Genomic DNA, 18,231 nt, shown 5'->3' with positions numbered 1-18,231 from the left:
CCGCGGACGCGCGTGGCAATTGCGCGCGGAGTGGCCATAAAGTTGGCACCTATGGCACTGCCCGGGAGTGCCTTTTTTGTGTGGGGCCTCGACGGTGACCCCTGATAAACCGCAAACGGTGCGGAGACTTGAGGCGATCCGTTTGCCTTCCGGAGTAGGTTCTAGCGCGACGAGAACCATGTTATACGGGAACTTGTCCCGACCGCTGTGCATACGGTGCACACTTACTATCGGGTACGCCTGCCCGATTAGGTTTTCCTTAATTAGCTCGACGTCGAGCTCCTTTGGTACTCCGCGTATTACTACGCGGAGCTCGCGGTCCTCCTGGAGTGCATAGGTGTGGTAACCTATGCTCTCTTTTCGGAGGTAAGATGTGAGGGCCCTATGGTCGCCCGGCGTTGCGACCTTAATTTGAATCCCGTGCGCGAGATTACGCGCTTGGGAGTAATTTATTTTATTGGCCGTAAGGGCCTGGGATACCCGGTTCCACGCTGATTTTTCCCGTAGGATTACGGGCGGGGGCGCGGTAATTTTATTGACGGGCGCGGGTTTCGGCGACGGGGTTGCGCGGCGAGGGGAGTCGGGTGAGACCACGACTTTAGGTCGCGACGCGTTCGCGGCCTTGGGCTGTTTTGGCGCTGTGGACGGTTCCACGGCACGGGCGCGTTTTTTGCCGCGCGTGACGGTTTTGAACCCATCGGAGGTTCCGGGCTGCGGGCTCGTCGCGGACTCGAAGTCCATCTCCGATCCGGTATCGGAGTCTGAACCGGAGTTGGCGATTGACGACGCGACGGACGAGATCGGTGTAAACGTCGCGGGTGCGTTAGGCGCCTCGCTGGCGCTAGGCGCTTCATGAGTCGCTACGTGAATACGTGCGCTCGAAATGGATTTGGGGGCGGGGCATGTTTGTGCGGCTCTGAACGACGCGGCGAGGGACGCGGGCGGGGGGGAACTTGCGCGGGCGGCCCTGTAGGCCGCGAATTCGGCCGTGAGGTTAGATAGGACCGGGTACTTCTCGGCAAGTAACCCGAGAAACCCTAATAACTCTTCTTCCATGGTTTCTTTTGCCCGGGGGGGGCGTCCCCGGGACTTAAGGCACACTCGCCGAAAGGCGAGTCCCCTGAGTAGGAGTTCACCCCCTGAGCTTTACCAGCTCCAAGGGGGGGGAGTGCCTTTGCCGTGAAAACGGCAGTCGGCTGGGAATTGGGGTGGAAAGTTGGGAAGGTAGGGCTCCACTGGGTTGTGAGAATGCCACAACAAGCGGTGATCTCAGTGGAGTTTTAGTCTCGAAAGAGACTGTTTTTCACGCCGAATAAATAATTAAATTTAATAAATGAGATGAGTGAAATGATAGTGTGAAGTTGTCGTTGCGAGTGCACAATCAACAAGCTCGAATCGCTTTTACGACACAAGGTCGCGACGCCAGCGATAGTGCGTCAAGAATTCGCAACAATGCCGCGATCGGTGCGACAACGACAATGCAACGAAACTCGAGACACAAGATCGCGACGGCAGCGACAATTTTTCGTAAAAACGCGTCCGGACTGTACGGCGATGCAATCGGAACTAGTGCACAATCAACAAGCTCGAATCGCTTTTACGACACAAGGTCGCGACGCCAGCGATAGTGCGTCAAGAATTCGCAACAATGCCGCGATCGGTGCGACAACGACAATGCAACGAAACTCGAGACACAAGATCGCGACGGCAGCGACAATTTTTCGTAAAAACGCGTCCGGACTGTACGGCGATGCAATCGGAACTTATTGTCTTATGCCACCGTAATCTATCTATATATTAATACGTGAAGCAAAAACATTGTACCCCTTTTTACGAAAATTGCGCGGACGGAGGAGTATGAAATTTCCCACACTTATAGAGAATATAGAGAAGGAATGCAGAATGTTAATATTTTTTTAAATTAGGAATAAAAAATACATCAAATCAATAAAAATAACATTACACACACCACTACCATGTATTTGACACGCACACGCATGCATACTATTTGTTTATTGTCAAACTTTTCTTATTGCTTATAGTCTGTTTTTTTTAAGAGATTTTATGACCTGGTAACTGAGACCTTTAAGTCATGTCTTATTTTAATGTGTATTCTTAATTTTATGAAAAATGATGTTATGGAGTGAAATGAAATGAAAATGATTAATTTGAGACATTAATCAACTGGGATGAAATTAAATGAGATGATATGAGATGAAATCTAATCTCAGTAAAATGGTGGTCATTTACTAAGATTTTTTCAGTGGACTTTTTGGAGGATCCCGAGAAGTTACGTCCAGCGCCTTTGTTTCATTTTCCCACATTTGTGCACTTTCACAGATATTAAACGGTTAATAAACCACCATTATTACACATTTAAATCCGAAGAAACACTAAATAGACAAAATAAAACAAATCACACAACTTCACTCTACGCGTTCCCGCCAAAAAGTCCGTAGTCTGTGGTCAAATTGAGAATAGATTAAATATTGTTTGTCTTTATCAATATTTGTCTAAAGTGTAGTCTTGGCGAAATCTGTGATTATAGAAGTACAAAAGAACCTTAATAGTGTACAAACTTATAATTTCAATTAATTATAGTCGAATTTCGATTACTGGGGGACCACTAGTATATATAAAATGAATTGCTGTTCGTTAGTCTTGCTAAATCTCGAGAGCGGCGGGACCGATTTGGGTAATTTTGGTTTTGAATTATTTGTGAAAGTCCCGAGAAGGTTTAAAAGGTAAATAAATATGAAAATGCTCGGAGTTAAATAAATAAAAATAACAATTTTGTTTTTCCTTTGATGTGTCCCCCGTCGGACCGATTCCTTTTGTTTGTTTTAAGTTTATTTTATACAAAAGTTTAAGTCTTTTATTTATCGATTGAGGCACTACGAAGTCTTCCGGGTCAGCTAGTACGAGATAAAAATTATACACGCAGAGCCCGAAAAACAAATAGCTTCAACATTCCTACACCAGTATAGCTATTACATTAAATTTCATCAAAGATTCCAATTACTTAACTGTCAAACTGAATAAGTACACGATTTTACTTAGTTACGTTCCGCTTACCCTAAATCATGAGCGTGAAACAAACCTTCGCCTAACAGCAAAATTTTGACTACAAATACATTAGGCTACGCAGTTCGTGTATTAATAATGTGACATTAGTTATGGTCTTGTTACGAAAGGCTCTGTCGACTGTTGTGTGAAATATGTGTATTTGTTGAATATAATTTTGAAGTGAAAAATGTTTTCTTAAAAAAAAAAAACGTCTAATCTAAGTTGAACTATTTAATATTGAAATTGTTTAACTTATTAGTGGTGGTAGGACCTCTTGCGAGTCCGCACGGGTAGGTACCACCGCCCCGCCTATTTCTGCCGTGAAGCAGTAATGCCTTTCGGTTTGAAGGGTGGGACAGCCGTTGTAACTATACTTCTCAGTATAGAACTTATATCTCAAGGGCTGTGAGCTCGTCCACCCATCTAGGCAATAAAAAAAAATAAAAAAAAATTAGTTATGGTAATTAACTGTTTTGTCTTTGCCTATTTAAAAATTAACCTGTCTGTGCACTAAATACAGTTTAATCAATTTTACAGTTTTTATGGTTAATATAATTATATTATTTTCGCTAAATACTTTACAGTTTTCTTGGTCACTGACGACTAAGAGTGTTATTCGTCGATAATTGAATATTGTGGTAACTCCCGTTTATTTTTCCGCTCGAAAAAAAAGAAAGAAAATATAAAATCGTGTAGCACTGCATAGTCTATTATGTAAGAGACATAATCGGGTTGTAAAATTGCGTTTAGCGCGGTGTCCTTAGTTATAAAACTCTGTTGCTTCTTTGACGTTTATTCGCCAACATAAAAGTGTTTAAAGCGATGCGCTTGTAAGATTATGGTACAGATGTGGCTGAGCCGTCGCTAAAAGATGTGTCACCTTCAACATCTCGACATACGATACCTTATTGAGGACCACTAGGTTTTTTTTTCGAGCTGGGGTCGAACCTCCTCCGCGCCTAGGGGACGCGCGGGTTATGTGAGACTTGAGGATCTGCTGATGTTGGGAGCAGACCGCGGGCCCAAGGAGTTTTAGGGCTCTACCGCACTAAACGAATCCCCTGCACTCTTACACCCGACGTCCGATCTCTGTGCGGGGTCAAAATCCGGTCAGAGTAGGGGGGTTCCCGCGGTAAACACTATAACCAGACTCGCGGCGCCAGCCCGAGAACGCCCGACCCACGGGTCGTCGAGACGATAGTCGACGGCCAACAACGCCGGTCTCCGCGGTACGGTGGCCCTACCAGGCCACCCGGGCGACGCCACTGGTGTTCTGGGATACCCCGCTGGGCCAGAACCAGCCTGCCGGGTCGGAACGCGATACAGTGCCAACCAAGATGAGGACCACTACTAGCCCAATACTAGTTCATGTAAAGTGTTATTAAAACGCTAACAGTCGGCGGTTAATGGCAGGGCCCTGAAACTACGTTACTTCAAGACAAATATTTTTTTGTATGGAAACTAGCGACATCTTGTAGCGGATGCCCCTAAACTTATAATGGCATGAAGTCATTAGGTTGTCGCAAGATCATGAAAAAAACAAAATGAGAAGGTAGGTAGGTAGGAAGGTGCACCATCGCGGTCAGGGTCATCCGTGGTTATCGCACCATCTCCTTTGAGGCGGCGTGTGTACTGGCTGGGACGCCGCCTTGGGTTCTGGAAGCGGAGGCGCTCGCCGCTGACTATCAGTGGCGGGCTGACCTTCGCGCCCGGGGCGTGGCGCGTCCCAGCCACAGTGTGGTCAGAGCGCGGAGGGCCCAATCTCGGCGGTCCGTGCTGGAGTCATGGTCCAGACGGCTGGCTGATCCTTCGGCTGGTCGTAGGACCGTCGAGGCGATTCACCCGGTCCTTGTGGATTGGGTGAATCGTGACAGAGGACGCCTCACTTTCCGGCTCACGCAGGTGCTCACTGGGCATGGTTGCTTCGGTGAGTTCCTGCACCGGATCAGAGCCGAGCCGACGGCAGAGTGCCACCATTGTGATTGCGACTTGGACACGGCAGAGCATACGCTCGTCGCCTGCCCCGCATGGGAGGGGTGGCGCCGTGTCCTCGTCGCAAAAGTAGGAAACGACTTGTCGTTGCCGAGTGTTGTGGCATCGATGCTCGGCGACGACGAGTCGTGGAAGGCGATGCTCGACTTCTGCGAGTGCACCATCTCGCAGAAGGAGGCGGCGGGGCGCGTGAGAGACGCACAATCCCGTCGCCGTCGAGCGGGGGCCAGGGAGGCGGATCTCGCCCAAGCCCTGGCCCTCTAAGTGTTTCGGGTCCCCCCTCATATGTCGTTCTGGGGACCGGCGAGGGGGGCCTAAGAAGACGACGTGCAAGTTGCTCTGCACGCGTTTTACGCAAGAGCATCCGGGTGATGGAAGGCCGGCTATCCTCGACCCACGCTGGTTCTGGTCCAGCGGGGTATTCCGTAGGATAGCTCACTCTAACCGGCGCCATCTAGGCGGGCTTCGGATAGCCTGCCGACCGAGAGGGCTGGTGGTCGTGGCGCCGACGACCGCCGGTCCGGCGTCCCGAGGGGGAGGGTGATGGGAGAGATGTGCTCCGCACTAAACGCTTCACTTTCCCCCCTTTGCCTCTTCATGAGTTCTGTCTCATGCGAGGTTTGGACGTTGGTTGTTGAGCGACAGGAGGTTTTAGTCAGTTCGACTCTGACATGCCCCGCCCTCTATCCCCAGTGGAGGGCGGAAGTCCGGCGATTTCCTCCTGACCAAAAAAAAAAAAAAAGGTAGGAAGGTAGTTTAGCTTAGCGCGAAATTAAACTTTCCCGTTCGTAATGCAGCCAATATTTCTGTAAGAATGACATGCGGGAATGATTAGATTTCTGAATAGTCTTATGGATTTTATGTTTTAATATATAAAATTGCATTCTGTTGCAGCCGAAACCGCGAGCGCGGCTAGTATGAATATGAAAGAGACAGAAACAAAAGCTTACCGTCTTGTTTAACTGTGTTCCCGAGAGGTCCACAGCTGGCCAGCCACACGTAGAGGATCCATCTAAGCATCAGACCGAACCCGCCGCGTTGCAGCTCCGGCTGGTTGTGGAAGTGCCTCGCGGTCGGTCTATACCTGGCGGTGCTCGGACGCGCCATGACGAACTCGAACTGTATACCGCAACGTGAACTTGCATTGAGTTCACCGGTGGAATCCAACTAAATGGTTTACTTCGGCGACGCAAAACGCATTGTTCGTTTTAGATGCTTTTGAAAAGAATTTCGTTGTGTTGTCAACATTAAGTTAAGTGGTTAAATTGTTACTGTATTAAATTTATTCGTTATTTTTAGATGGACATACATATAATGCTGGATGATATTTTTGGCTACAGAATGTCCGCGCCTAAATGGCCGTTCTACAAGCTAACGAAATGGTACACAGCATCAGGTAGACTTTGAGTTCGTCCGTCTATCTCGAGGTCAACACAAAACTACTTTGTTCTCCGGTCGCGGTGGCTATAATTTGATTCCTCGTATTTAAATAAGTATGTAGTGTAAAGGAAATTTCATTTAAATGCCATGCATTAATATTTCTTGTCGACGTTGCCCTAAACACGTCATTACGGATCCTTCCGATCCATTAACAGTGCTTTTTGGTACCACAAGCACCGGTCACCGTCCTCGCCGAACCCGTCGCTTGCGACGAGCGAATTAACCCATAGACACAGCCCACTGAGTATTTCGCTGGATCTTCTCAGTGGGTCGCGTTTCCGATCCGGTGGTAGATTCTGTGAAGCACTGCTCTTGCTAGGGCCAGTGTTAGCAACTCTCCCGGTTTGAGCTCCGTGAGCTCACCTACACGTTAGGGTGAAGCTGAAATAGCCTCTCAAGGCTATCAGCATAGGTAGGGAAAAGAAGAAAAAAATCTTAAAATTTTAAATGCTAAAAATATAGTTTCTCTCGACAACCCAGGTCACATGAAACTATGAACGGATCTATATAAAAGCAAACTATGCGTACCTACATAAGGTAAGTAGAGAAATTCGATTTTAAGCTTTAATGTTTCGATTAACTATTTTGATGGTTAAGCTTCGCATTCGTTTTTGAATTCATTATATTATTTCCGACCTGTCAAATAGGTACTTTACAGTTTTCGTGGTCACGGAAGACTGTCGTCCGTAAAAATACTTTTAGTTATGCTTACGACTGACGAAAACCAATAAAAATACTTTAATGTTGAGATATGAAATGATGAAAGGCGATTGCAAGCAGCAGAGATGCGAATGTTGCGATGGATGTGTGGAGTGACGAGAATGGATAGAATACGGAATGAATGTGTTCGAGGAAGTCTGAAAGTGGCACCTGTGACAGAGAAGCTGAGGAGTGCGCGTTTGGGATGGTATGGACATTTGATGAGACGAGATGAAAATGAGGTTGGTAAGAAAATGTTAACTACGAGCGAAGGATAGAGAGGAAGAGGTAGACCTGAGAAGAAATGGATGGATTGCGTAAAAGACGATATGCGTAAGAGGGGAGTGAGCGAAGAAATGGTATATGATAGAAGAGTATGGAAGGTGAAAACACGTTGCGCCGACCCCAGGTAACTGGGAGAAGGGCAGGATAATGATGATGATATTATACTTGTAATCCAATATTCATAGATACTGGAATACGAAAATTCTATTGTATTTATGTACAATTTAATTATGTAAGCAATTCTAGCATAAGCTTACCACAATTCGGTGTGTCGAAATGAATTACTCAATTAACGGTTCAAAGGTGGTAAATTATTTTGTGGGTAAGTTTGAGTTACTCGAGCGTTTTTCCGTGAAGGTCAAACACTGAAGCCTCACCTTTGAGGTGACCTCAATAAATCAGAAGCTAAAACTGATCGTCGCGATAAACCGGCTGTTTAAGTCACTGCGGTGAGTGCCCTTGATTGCTTTTGAGGCGTGAAATATTGGAAAGTGGTACGGGGCTTATTTTTTTCTTATATTTATATTTGTACTGGTTGACCCAGCAGACTTTGTAGTGCGCCAATCGATAAATAAAAGACCTAAACTTTTGTATAAAATAAACTTAAAACAAACAAAAGGAATCCGTCCGACGGTGGACGCATCAAAGGAAAAAAAATATTGTTATTTTTATTTAATTCTTTTATGTCTTTTTATGACTTTTTTATGTCTTTTAAACCTTCTCTGGACTTCCACAAATAATTCAAGACCAAAATTAGCCAAATCGGTCCAGCCGTTCTCGAGTTTTAGCGAGACTAATGAACAGCAATTCATTTTTATATACATATCTAGATAGATTAAATTATATTTGTATTTTTATCTCTGAATGTAGAATTTTGTATTAAGACCTGTTCTCTTTTCAGACCTCGTTTCAAAAAGAACATAAGATAGCGCTCTGCAAATACCGTGGAAGAAGTTCATTCAAGTGTTAGATGGCCTATACTTCGGTAGCGAATGGTACAATGACAAGAAACAGATGAAGGAATCTTAATAAATATTTTCACAAAGCATCTCAGGAATGAAATGTAATACAATACAGAGCCCTTTCGTATACCCAGAGATTCTCAACGAGTTTCTAGTAATAACTTAAAACTCAATGAGAAAACAAATTTAACAACGCACATAATATAAAATTATATTAGTGGGTTTTTGTTTACTGTCTCATTAAAATCTAGTTGGAACAGCGAATCCGAATTGAAATCTTCACAGAAATAAGGGAGTTATTTATGATTCAGCTTCATAGAGAACGAACTATATAGGTACCTGCATATATTGATTAACGATGTCACTTGTTCACATCTACGAAAGTTCGCTTTGGGGAAATAAGACAGAGCAACTTCTATCAATTCCGACCAAGATCTTAAACAGCTACACGTATTTCGGATATTTATTAATTTAAAATTAATTATTCCTAGAAGACGTGTATCACATTACATTATATTCTTCATTGAGAAATAAATTCAATCTTTTTTTTTTTCTACCTAAGCTGTCAAGCCTTGAGAGACTATTTCAGCGTAGCCTTAGCTACTAGGTGAGCTCACGGAGCTCAAACCGGAGTATGGCTAACACTGACCCTAGCAAGAGCAGTGCTTCGCAGAATCTACCACCGGATCGGAAACGCGACCCACTGAGAAGACCTGGCGAGAAATTCAGTGGGCTGTGTCTATGGATTAATTCACTAGTCGAGCCCTTCGTCGCAAGCGGCGGGTTCGACGACTGTGACCGGTGCTCGTGGTACCTAAAAGCACCGTTAATGGATCGGGAGGATCCGTAATGACGTGTTTTGGGCAACGTCGACTGTTTACCATTCGGTCTACAGGATCGGGTATGTTCAATCTTCATGTCCATAGAACAATATGAAATGTAACGGTAGAGAGATAAATCAGTACTAAGTATGTAGCGGTAGCTATCATATAATGGAAGAAATCCGCCGAAATTCTGATAAAAATCAAACCGATAAAATTATAATTCGCGTAATTACTGATAGTAGGGCGTGTTGGGAATCCGCACGGGTAGGTACCACCACTCCGCCTATTCCTTCCGTGAAGCAGTAATGCGTTTCGGATTGAAGAACTCAGATCTCAAAGTGGCATTTATGTTGTTAATGTCTATTGGCTTTGGTAACCACTTACACCAGGAGGGCTGAAATCTCATCCACCCATATAAAAAAAGTAATTAGCTACTCGTATAATGGATTAATGATGAATTTTGAATAATGTTCTGAGTAATGTGTATGTAACACTCATACCTACAAAATATTATTAAGTTTAGTATCTATATATTAAATACTAGCGACCCGCCCTCGCTTCGCTTCGGAAACATTAAAACACACATGAAACCAAAAAAAAAAAATAAAAAAAAATGAAAAAAAAGTAGCCTATGTTCATCAGGGACAATGTCGGCTTCTAATGGAAAAAGAATTTTTCAAATCGGTCCAGTAGTTTCGGAGCCTATTCGAAACAAACAAACAAACAAATCTTTCCTCTTTATAATATTATAGTATAGACGTGAAGCAAAAACTTTGTATCCCTTTTTACGAAAATTGCGCGGACGTAGGAGTATGAAATTTTCCACACTTATAGAGAATATAGAGAAGAAGTGCATAATGCTAATATTTTTTTAAAATAATGCATAAAAGATACATTAAATCAATAAAGAAAACATTACACACACTACATACCATGTATTTGACGCACACACGCATGCATACCTACTATTTATTGTCAAACTTTTGTTCTTGACGTCTGTTGTCAAATTGAGAATAGATTCAATATTGTTTGTCTTTATTATTATTTTTCATTGTGTAGTCTTGGCGAAATTTGTGATTATCTAATATATAAAATTCTCGTGTCACAGTTTTCGTTGTCATACTCCTCCGAAACGGCTTGACCGATTTTGATGAATTTTTTTGTGCTTATCCGGTATCTATGAGAATCGGCCAACATCTATTTTTCATCCCCCTAAATGTTAGGGGTAGTCCACCCCTAAATTTTATTTTTTATTTTTTAGACAAAATTTTTAATTTCTATTTTTTTATGATACAACATACAAAAATACATACAATCCTCAATTTTCACCCCTCTACGATCAACCCCTATTTTTTATTGGTTAATTATAAACTTTAATTTTTTTGGCAAGATTTTCATTTTTATTTTGTCATGAATTAAAATAAAAAATCTGATGTTACTCTCAATTTTTCATCCCTCTATGATCAACCCCTATTTTTTATTTGTTAATTATAAACTTTAATTTTTTCGGCAAGTTTTTTATTTTGTTTTGTCATGACTTAAAATAAAAAAAATCATATTACTCTAAATTTTCACTCTTATACGATCAACCCCTATTTTTCGATTCCGATTAATATTTTTTTTATTCTATGCACAGATCCGCAATAAGGTTGCAAGATGGCAATCAAATATTATAATTGTAGTACGATAAATTCTTATTCAGAGTTTATAATATCAAGTTCCTTTAATTATGTTTTTTTTTAAATTGAATTTGATCTCCCGCCCTCGGCGGTCGACTACTGATCAACTATCAATCGATCAGCTATCCCCGCCAGGTGTCACCACTCATCCAGCAAACATCACGTAGTAGGGATGAGGACGAAGCCGGTCTCCTGTCTTACGTACTCACTATACATCATAGATTATACACCTAATATATTTGAGAGCTATACAATACTATACATTTTTCAGCCATGTTTTTTTGGTTTTATTTGTGTATCAATTGTATGTTCAGTAGGTCTGAGAATCGGCTACTATCTGTTTTTCATACCCCTAAGTGAATTTTTTTGGATATTTTTTTTTGTTTATAATGAGGTATTATGTGGTTAAAGGAGGTTTTTTTTTCTACAGTAGAATTTCCCTAGAAACTTATTACGTGTTGCCACAACGTTTGCCGGGTCAGCTAGTAAAAGTATAAAATACAATGATAATAGTGTACAAACTTGCAATTCCAATTAATTATAGTCGAATTTCGACTACTGCGGGACCTCTAGTTAAAATTAATGTGACATTTCAAGACAGCGAGTGCACAATAACTCATTACAACAAAACCAACATAAAACATTCTAAGATCTCTAGCACTTTGCGTTCAATCAAGCATAGGCTTTACTGCGTCGTAATAAAGTTCAGTGGGATCACAATAAAAGGAATTTTCAGGGATTATTCCCGGTGTCACGCGATCACCTTAATGGTGGAACAAAAATAACATTATTAGACATGGAAGTAAGCCGAAATTATGACCACGAAGTGTTCAATCATATTACTATCACGTCGATTTTTGTCCGCAAGGTTTCTAGTTCGCGTGTTGCGGAACGAAAATAAAATTAGTTATTATCGAAAATAAACTAGATTGCTCCAAAAAAAAGATTAATTCACATACTTTGTAAATAAAGCATTATTTATTACTGGTGGTAGGACCTCTTGTGAGTCCGCGCGGGTAGGTACCACCACCCTGCCTATTTCTGCCGTCAAGCAGTAATGCGTTTCGGTTTGAAGGGTGGGGCAGCCGTTGTAACTATACTGAGACCTTAGAACTTATATCTCAAGGTGGGTGGCGCATTTACGGTTGTAGATGTCTATGGGCTCCATTAACCACTTAACAACAGGTGGGCTTTGAGCTCGTCCAACCATCTAAGCAATAAATAAATAAAATCTTGACGTGACTTTTCATCGTCAATTAATCAGTATTATTGTTATTAGGCCTTTTTAAAGTAAGGACTTTAACATGTTTTCTTGGATTTAGAACTGGCTTGATTTGACCAAAAACGAGTTTGTTCGTAAGATATTAAATTGCCAAAGCTCGAAATAAATATAGCAATCCCATGGAAGACTTATTAGAAGCTTAATAGTTTCAGTCGTAAAACTGTTATTAGAGCTATCTGGCAGAAGTGTGCAAGCATAAAAAAATAGCCTAATTAAAATTGGAAAAAAAAAAGATATATATCTTTTTGAAAACCCATTCTCCCTTTATGAAAACAAAGATCACACAGTCTTCTTTAAACATTTCAAAACAAACGCACATGACAACATAATTATATTATACATAAATATATTATATATAGCGCCACAATAAATCATACTCCGGTTATGAATTAGCTCCTTTGATGTAGTTAGCGGCATGCGAACTCCATTATTTTTGTCGTAAAATCGTGAATTATGGAGGGCATCGTGGTTATCGATTTATAGCCTGGGAAACGCGTTTACGAGGTGAAATAGGCCCCGATATAGATAGATCCGTGAAATGGGAAAACATTGACGAAGTGTCCATGTTAGTTTTTGTTGTTTGTATGTGAAACTATCCTGCTTATTTCTGCCACGCGATAAATGCGGTTTGGTTCACTGGTGATAGGACCTCTTGTGAGTCCGCACGGGTACCACCACCCTGCCTATTTATGCCGTGAAGCAGTAATGCGTTTCGGTTTGAAGGGTGGGGCACTCGTTGTAACTATACTTGAGACCTTAGAACTTATATCTCAAGGTGGGTGGCGCATTAACGTTGTACCTAACACCAGGTAGGCTGTGAGCTCGTCCACCCGTCTATGCAATAAATAAATAAATGTTCGATAGCGAGTATACCTTAGAATTGAAAGTTCGACTTAATAGCTCTAGATAGAATGCTGAAATTCGCATTGTTATATCTATAAGCTTCGGTAGCTATTTAATAACCAAAAAAGCCGTGAGCTTGTTTACTAGTTGTAAAAAGCTAGCCTTACTTAGTACTGATCAATTCATAATGAATGTATGATTTATGAAAACAGATAGAGCGACATCTATCGCGAGTTATTGGTATTATGCCAGAACTCTGTGAACTATATCTCTGTCAATAACAACTACATAATATACAAAATCAAAACACAAGCGGTTTTTTTTACGTACGAATAAAACAAAAGTTGTGTACACAAATACAGCTTTTATTTTTTTATTTTATGGACGGAAATATGAATGTGACATTTTTCGTTTATTTTTAACTAGCGACCCGCCCTCGCTTCGCTTCGGAAACTGTAATTTATTATTGATTTCTCCACTATTTAATGGATGTTATTATACATGTAAACCTTCCTCTTCAATCACTCTATCTATTAAAAAAAACGGCATCAAAATTCGTTGGGTAGTTTTAAGCATACATAGGGATATAGGGACAGAGAAACTGACTTTGTTTTATACTTTGTTGTGATGTGTCAGACTTCTTTTTTTTGTTTTACTATTTTAGTACGTCAACAGAAATAATATATAGAAAATATTTAAATTTGTGAGTTTTGTGTAAGTTGAATTTAATTCTTTTTAATTGAAATTTTAAAGTATGTAATTTAAGCATTACAGAGCCAAGAATCCGTTTACGTCTAGATTTCGCTACAAAAAAAAAAAAAAACAAGTATACGTAAAAGATTACGTAATGAGTACTATACGTAAAAGATTTAAAAAACAAATGCTAAGCTCTTGTAAAGTGAACTTTATTAAAAACTATTTTGCCACTTTAATAGATATGTGAAATGGCTACATGCTAATAGACAATAGATAAAAAAAAACTGAACAGCCACAAAACTACCAACAACAACAAAAAACGTCTTCAGAATCTACAATGCTGCCAACATAAAGAAACCTCGAATACACGTACTCAAACTCACACGCGCATTTACAGCTTAATTGGTTTCAAAGCTTCGGCCGGCTCAATAAAAGGCGGAATCCTGCCGGCAAAAAACTATATTGTGCCGTAGAAATGCGCAGGTAATACCTTGGCCGAATTTTGGGCATCGCACAAAAGGCTCGGGCGCACATTTCATGCCATTTCATGCTTCCCCGTGCCCATTCAGGTCTTGTCAAAACGAGACGATCTGTGATTATATTTTGATTTAAGTTTAGGGTTCTGTTTAATTAAAAAAAAAAACCAATTTATAGAATATTGAGAGGTGAAAAGCTTAAGCGATATTTTTGCAACTTGATTTATTTAAAGTGCAAAATTTGGAAAAAATTACATTTTATTTAAAAAATACTTCGTCAGCTATTTGAATGGAGTAAACTTAATTGAAGTTGTCGTGGCCTAAAGGATAAGACGTCCGGTGCATTCGTGTTGAGCGATGCACCGGTGTTCGAATCCCGCAGGCGGGTACCAATTTTTCTAATGAAATACGTACTCATCAAATGTTCACGATTGACTTCCACGGTGAAGGAATAACATCGTGTAATAAAAATCAAACCCGCTAAATTATAATTTGCGTAATTACTGGTGATAGGACCACTTGTGAGTCCGCGCGAATAGGTACCACCGCCCTGCCTATTTCTGCCGTGAAGCAGTAATGCGTTTCGGTTTGAAGGGTGGGGCGGCCGTTGTAACTATACTGAGACTTTGGAAGTTGTATCTCAAGGTGGGTAACCACTTAACACCAGGTGGGCTGTGAGCTCGTCCACCCATCTAAGCAATAAAAAAAAAAGTTCAGTTAAAAACATCGAACTGTCGATGCTAATCTCTATGTATAAAAATTAATTACTGTTCGTTAGTCTCGCTAAAACTCGAGAACGACTGGACCGATTTGGCTAATTTTGGTCTTGAATTATTCTTGGAAGTCCAGGGAAGGTTTAAAAGGTGAGAAAATATAAAAAAGCTCGGAATTATATAAAAACAAACAATTTTGTTTTTCCTTTGATGTGTCCCCTTGATGTGTCTTTTATTTATCGATTGAGACACTACGAAGTCTGCCGGGTCAGCTAGTACTAAATAAAACGCACCTTTAGCTACAAAGATAAATGTCACGTGTCAAGCGAAATGTCGCTTAAACCAAATATCCTTTCACCCCTAGATATCACTTTACTATTGATAGTTTTTAAGTTATTATCACGCTGCACTTTTGCTGTCCATCAGACGATTGCCTTGAACGGATCTTTTAAGAAGATTCCCCTATGTCATTTTTACTCCCCAAGGACCCGCTCCCGGGTTAGAGTTCAGAGTTATTTATGCATTCACCACTATTGTTCAAAGAGTTTGTGATATGTAGTTTTTTGTACGGTGAATATCACATTTTTTAAAATTTTGTCTGTTTCAGTAATCGTCATCTCTAGATAGCAATAAAAGGCATTGACTGCCCTGATGTTAAAGAAAAGTAAGATTGTTTTCGAAATTTTCGTGTTAACAACCGTGGTATTTAAAAAAAAAAATCTATTAGTAGAGCGCTTGGTTCACGACACGGTAGGTACTCCTCCCTATTTCTGCCGCGATCCACTTAAACGCCCTGGTTTGGATGGCGTGGAACACTCGCTATAGTTGAGACTACGAACTCATTTTTAAGTCAAATGGTAGTGTTCATCAAAGAAAAGATCATAGGTACTTTAATTTTAATAACACAAATTTGAAATCAGTTTTTCATTTGTTCGTTAGTTGACTCCTTGTCGAATTTCAATGTCAAAAAGTTATCATAAAATTATGCTTATGACTGTGATAATAATTTCTAATGCTAACAAAGTAAATCTGAAATAATGTTTTTTATCATCAGATGTATAAACATTACGTCGATTTTCGAAAATCAAGTATTAGAATGTTAATTTTATATCGTTTTTGTATCAACATTGTTAACGTAAGCCGAAGTAATGTACAAGAGATATACCGAGGTCACGAACTGAAGTGAGAAACGGACTATAAAAATTCGAAACCAATTTTACCGATAAATTCAACTAAACGATCTATCTCGCACTGTTCTGTGCCATTTAATTTGAAACACAATCACTAAACGTGATGTAAATGCATTTTATACGGAACCACACCTGTAAAACGTGTACAACATCAGACGGCTGACTGTCACACCGTGTGCGCTTCTAATTTTAAAAATATATATATTCTAATAGCTCTACCCGCGGCCTCGCCCGCGTTCATATTAATTTTAATGTTAGTTATGCTTAGTTTCAATTTTGATAATAGCAGGCTATTACAAAACACATAAAACCCGATTTCAAAACTGCATTGGAAATAAAGCCCGTATACCTTTTAACCTTGAAAAGTTCCATTTATTGTATCATTCGGATAAGCAGACGCTGGTAGTTTCATTAATCATCGACCATACTATTCTTCTATTCTTGGAACTAGCTGCGAGAACGAATTCACGGCGTAGGTATTTCCAGTTTCATTAGGATCCTGGTGAAGCTATCTTAGCTGGGAGATGTGAAATTTGCTGACAGCTGCCCGAGCTATTATTCCGAAGAAGAACTAACAGCTCAAGGGCAACTGCTTCGCGAATGCATCTACTAGCGAAGAGAAGAGTCGGTAAAAAACTCACATTATATGTATGGGTTAGGTTTCACGTCGAAATCTTTGACGAATCCGAAGAGTACAGTTACCAGAATCCTTATGCCTGCTATTGTTAAAGCTATGGGTGTTTAATAATTGTGTGTAGGTAATTTTTATAAGTAAATTTGGATTTCATTTTTTTTACCCGACGTTACATATTTCCATACAAAAATGATACCTTCCTTAAAGGATTTGGTCACATCGCTCGATACGAGTAGACCGTGTATCTTGAAGCTTTAATAACCATTCGCGTTAATATTTTTACAAAGTAAAAAGTATACATTTCACAACGAAACTTATAAATGTTGTTCAAATTCGAACTAAAATTCTTGTACGGTGTGATGGTAGAACAGAAATGGAACTGGTCATTATTAATTCTACGCATTGGTTGCACCTTTGCTTTTAAGTAATAATATTAGTTTTTAGGAAAATTTATTAGGTTCAAAGGCAGGTGATGTCTGTTTGATGCCATAATATACGTTAGTTTTTATACTTTTATTTATGTTTTAAGTGCTATATCACTTTTATGGTGATAGATAGATTATCTAAACAGATGAAAATTAAATGCTCTTTGCCTAGCAACTGAATGGTTTTGATTTTGTTTTTCTTTATATCTTAGTTCCGGACAAGATCGATGTATTTTTTATCACTTTTATAAACGATCGGTACAAGTCGCATAACTTTGAAGTTCAACAAAATGAAATATTGAAAAATACCTTCTATGAAATAAACAGTCAATATTTTTCCGTGGAATTTACACGGACACATTTGTTGCTGTGTATATGCATGGGGTCATGTGACATGACAGCTGTCAGGCTAATAGCTAGTGGAAGCGAATGTCGGTGTCAGTCAAGGCATTGGAGCGAAAGTTTGTGGGGTGGAAGCATGATAAAGAAACGCAAGGCATAATACGACAGTTTGATGAAATCACGCTATCATCCAGATATAGTAGCTTGAACGAAATTCGAATGAAAACAAATTGTGTGTTATTTATTAATAAAACCATGTTTGTTAATAATAGTGAGTGGGTTCAAAACAATACAAATATACAATAAAGATGATATTACTTATTTATTTCAAACTGTTCATGTACCTATAAATAACGAAAGATTTGGTTGAAAGCATTTTCATAATTTACTCATTATAGTTTTTGTATTTGAAAGGTTTTCATATACATACATACGTGTTCAACATAAAGTGATATTTCTCTGAACAGAATATACAGAGCAATTTCTCCACTATAATAAGAATACAGAAACTCTATTACAATTGTCAAATCTATTGTTCGGATCACCGCGATACGTTTCAATATATTTAGTTTTGTTTGTTTGTATTTACCTATTTGTTCAGTTGGGATCTCTTCTAAATGGCCACTGTCCCCTTTTATTACCCTTAGTAAGTAACCGATATTTATTACGTCTTTTTTTATGTT

The 18,231-nt window shown here is 40.1% G+C and overlaps 1 protein-coding gene across 7 annotated transcripts in view; it reads right to left on the bottom strand.

Moving 5' to 3' along the window:
• The window catches only part of aus (argus), a 133,061-nt gene that overhangs the window by 112,075 nt on the left and 2,755 nt on the right, over nucleotides 1-18,231 (bottom strand). For 3 of the 7 annotated variants that reach the window (XM_028170543.2, XM_028170546.2, XM_028170545.2), the window contains exon 2: nucleotides 6,009-6,273. In XM_028170543.2, the coding sequence (XP_028026344.2) occupies nucleotides 6,009-6,165 (157 nt within the window). In that variant the 5' untranslated portion in view covers nucleotides 6,166-6,273. Of the gene's footprint in view, nucleotides 1-6,008; nucleotides 6,330-18,231 lie in introns of all 7 variants that reach the window. The other 4 variants (XM_089737091.1, XM_089737092.1, XM_089737093.1 and 1 more) reach the window with 2 other exon arrangements.

The sequence above is a fragment of the Bombyx mandarina genome, chromosome 22 (assembly GCF_030267445.1).
Source record: "Bombyx mandarina strain Sakado chromosome 22, ASM3026744v2".
Taxonomy (NCBI): Eukaryota; Metazoa; Arthropoda; class Insecta; order Lepidoptera; family Bombycidae; genus Bombyx; species Bombyx mandarina.
The sequence above is the reverse complement of the archived record's forward strand: the minus strand, read 5'-3'. Positions and strand labels throughout refer to the sequence as shown.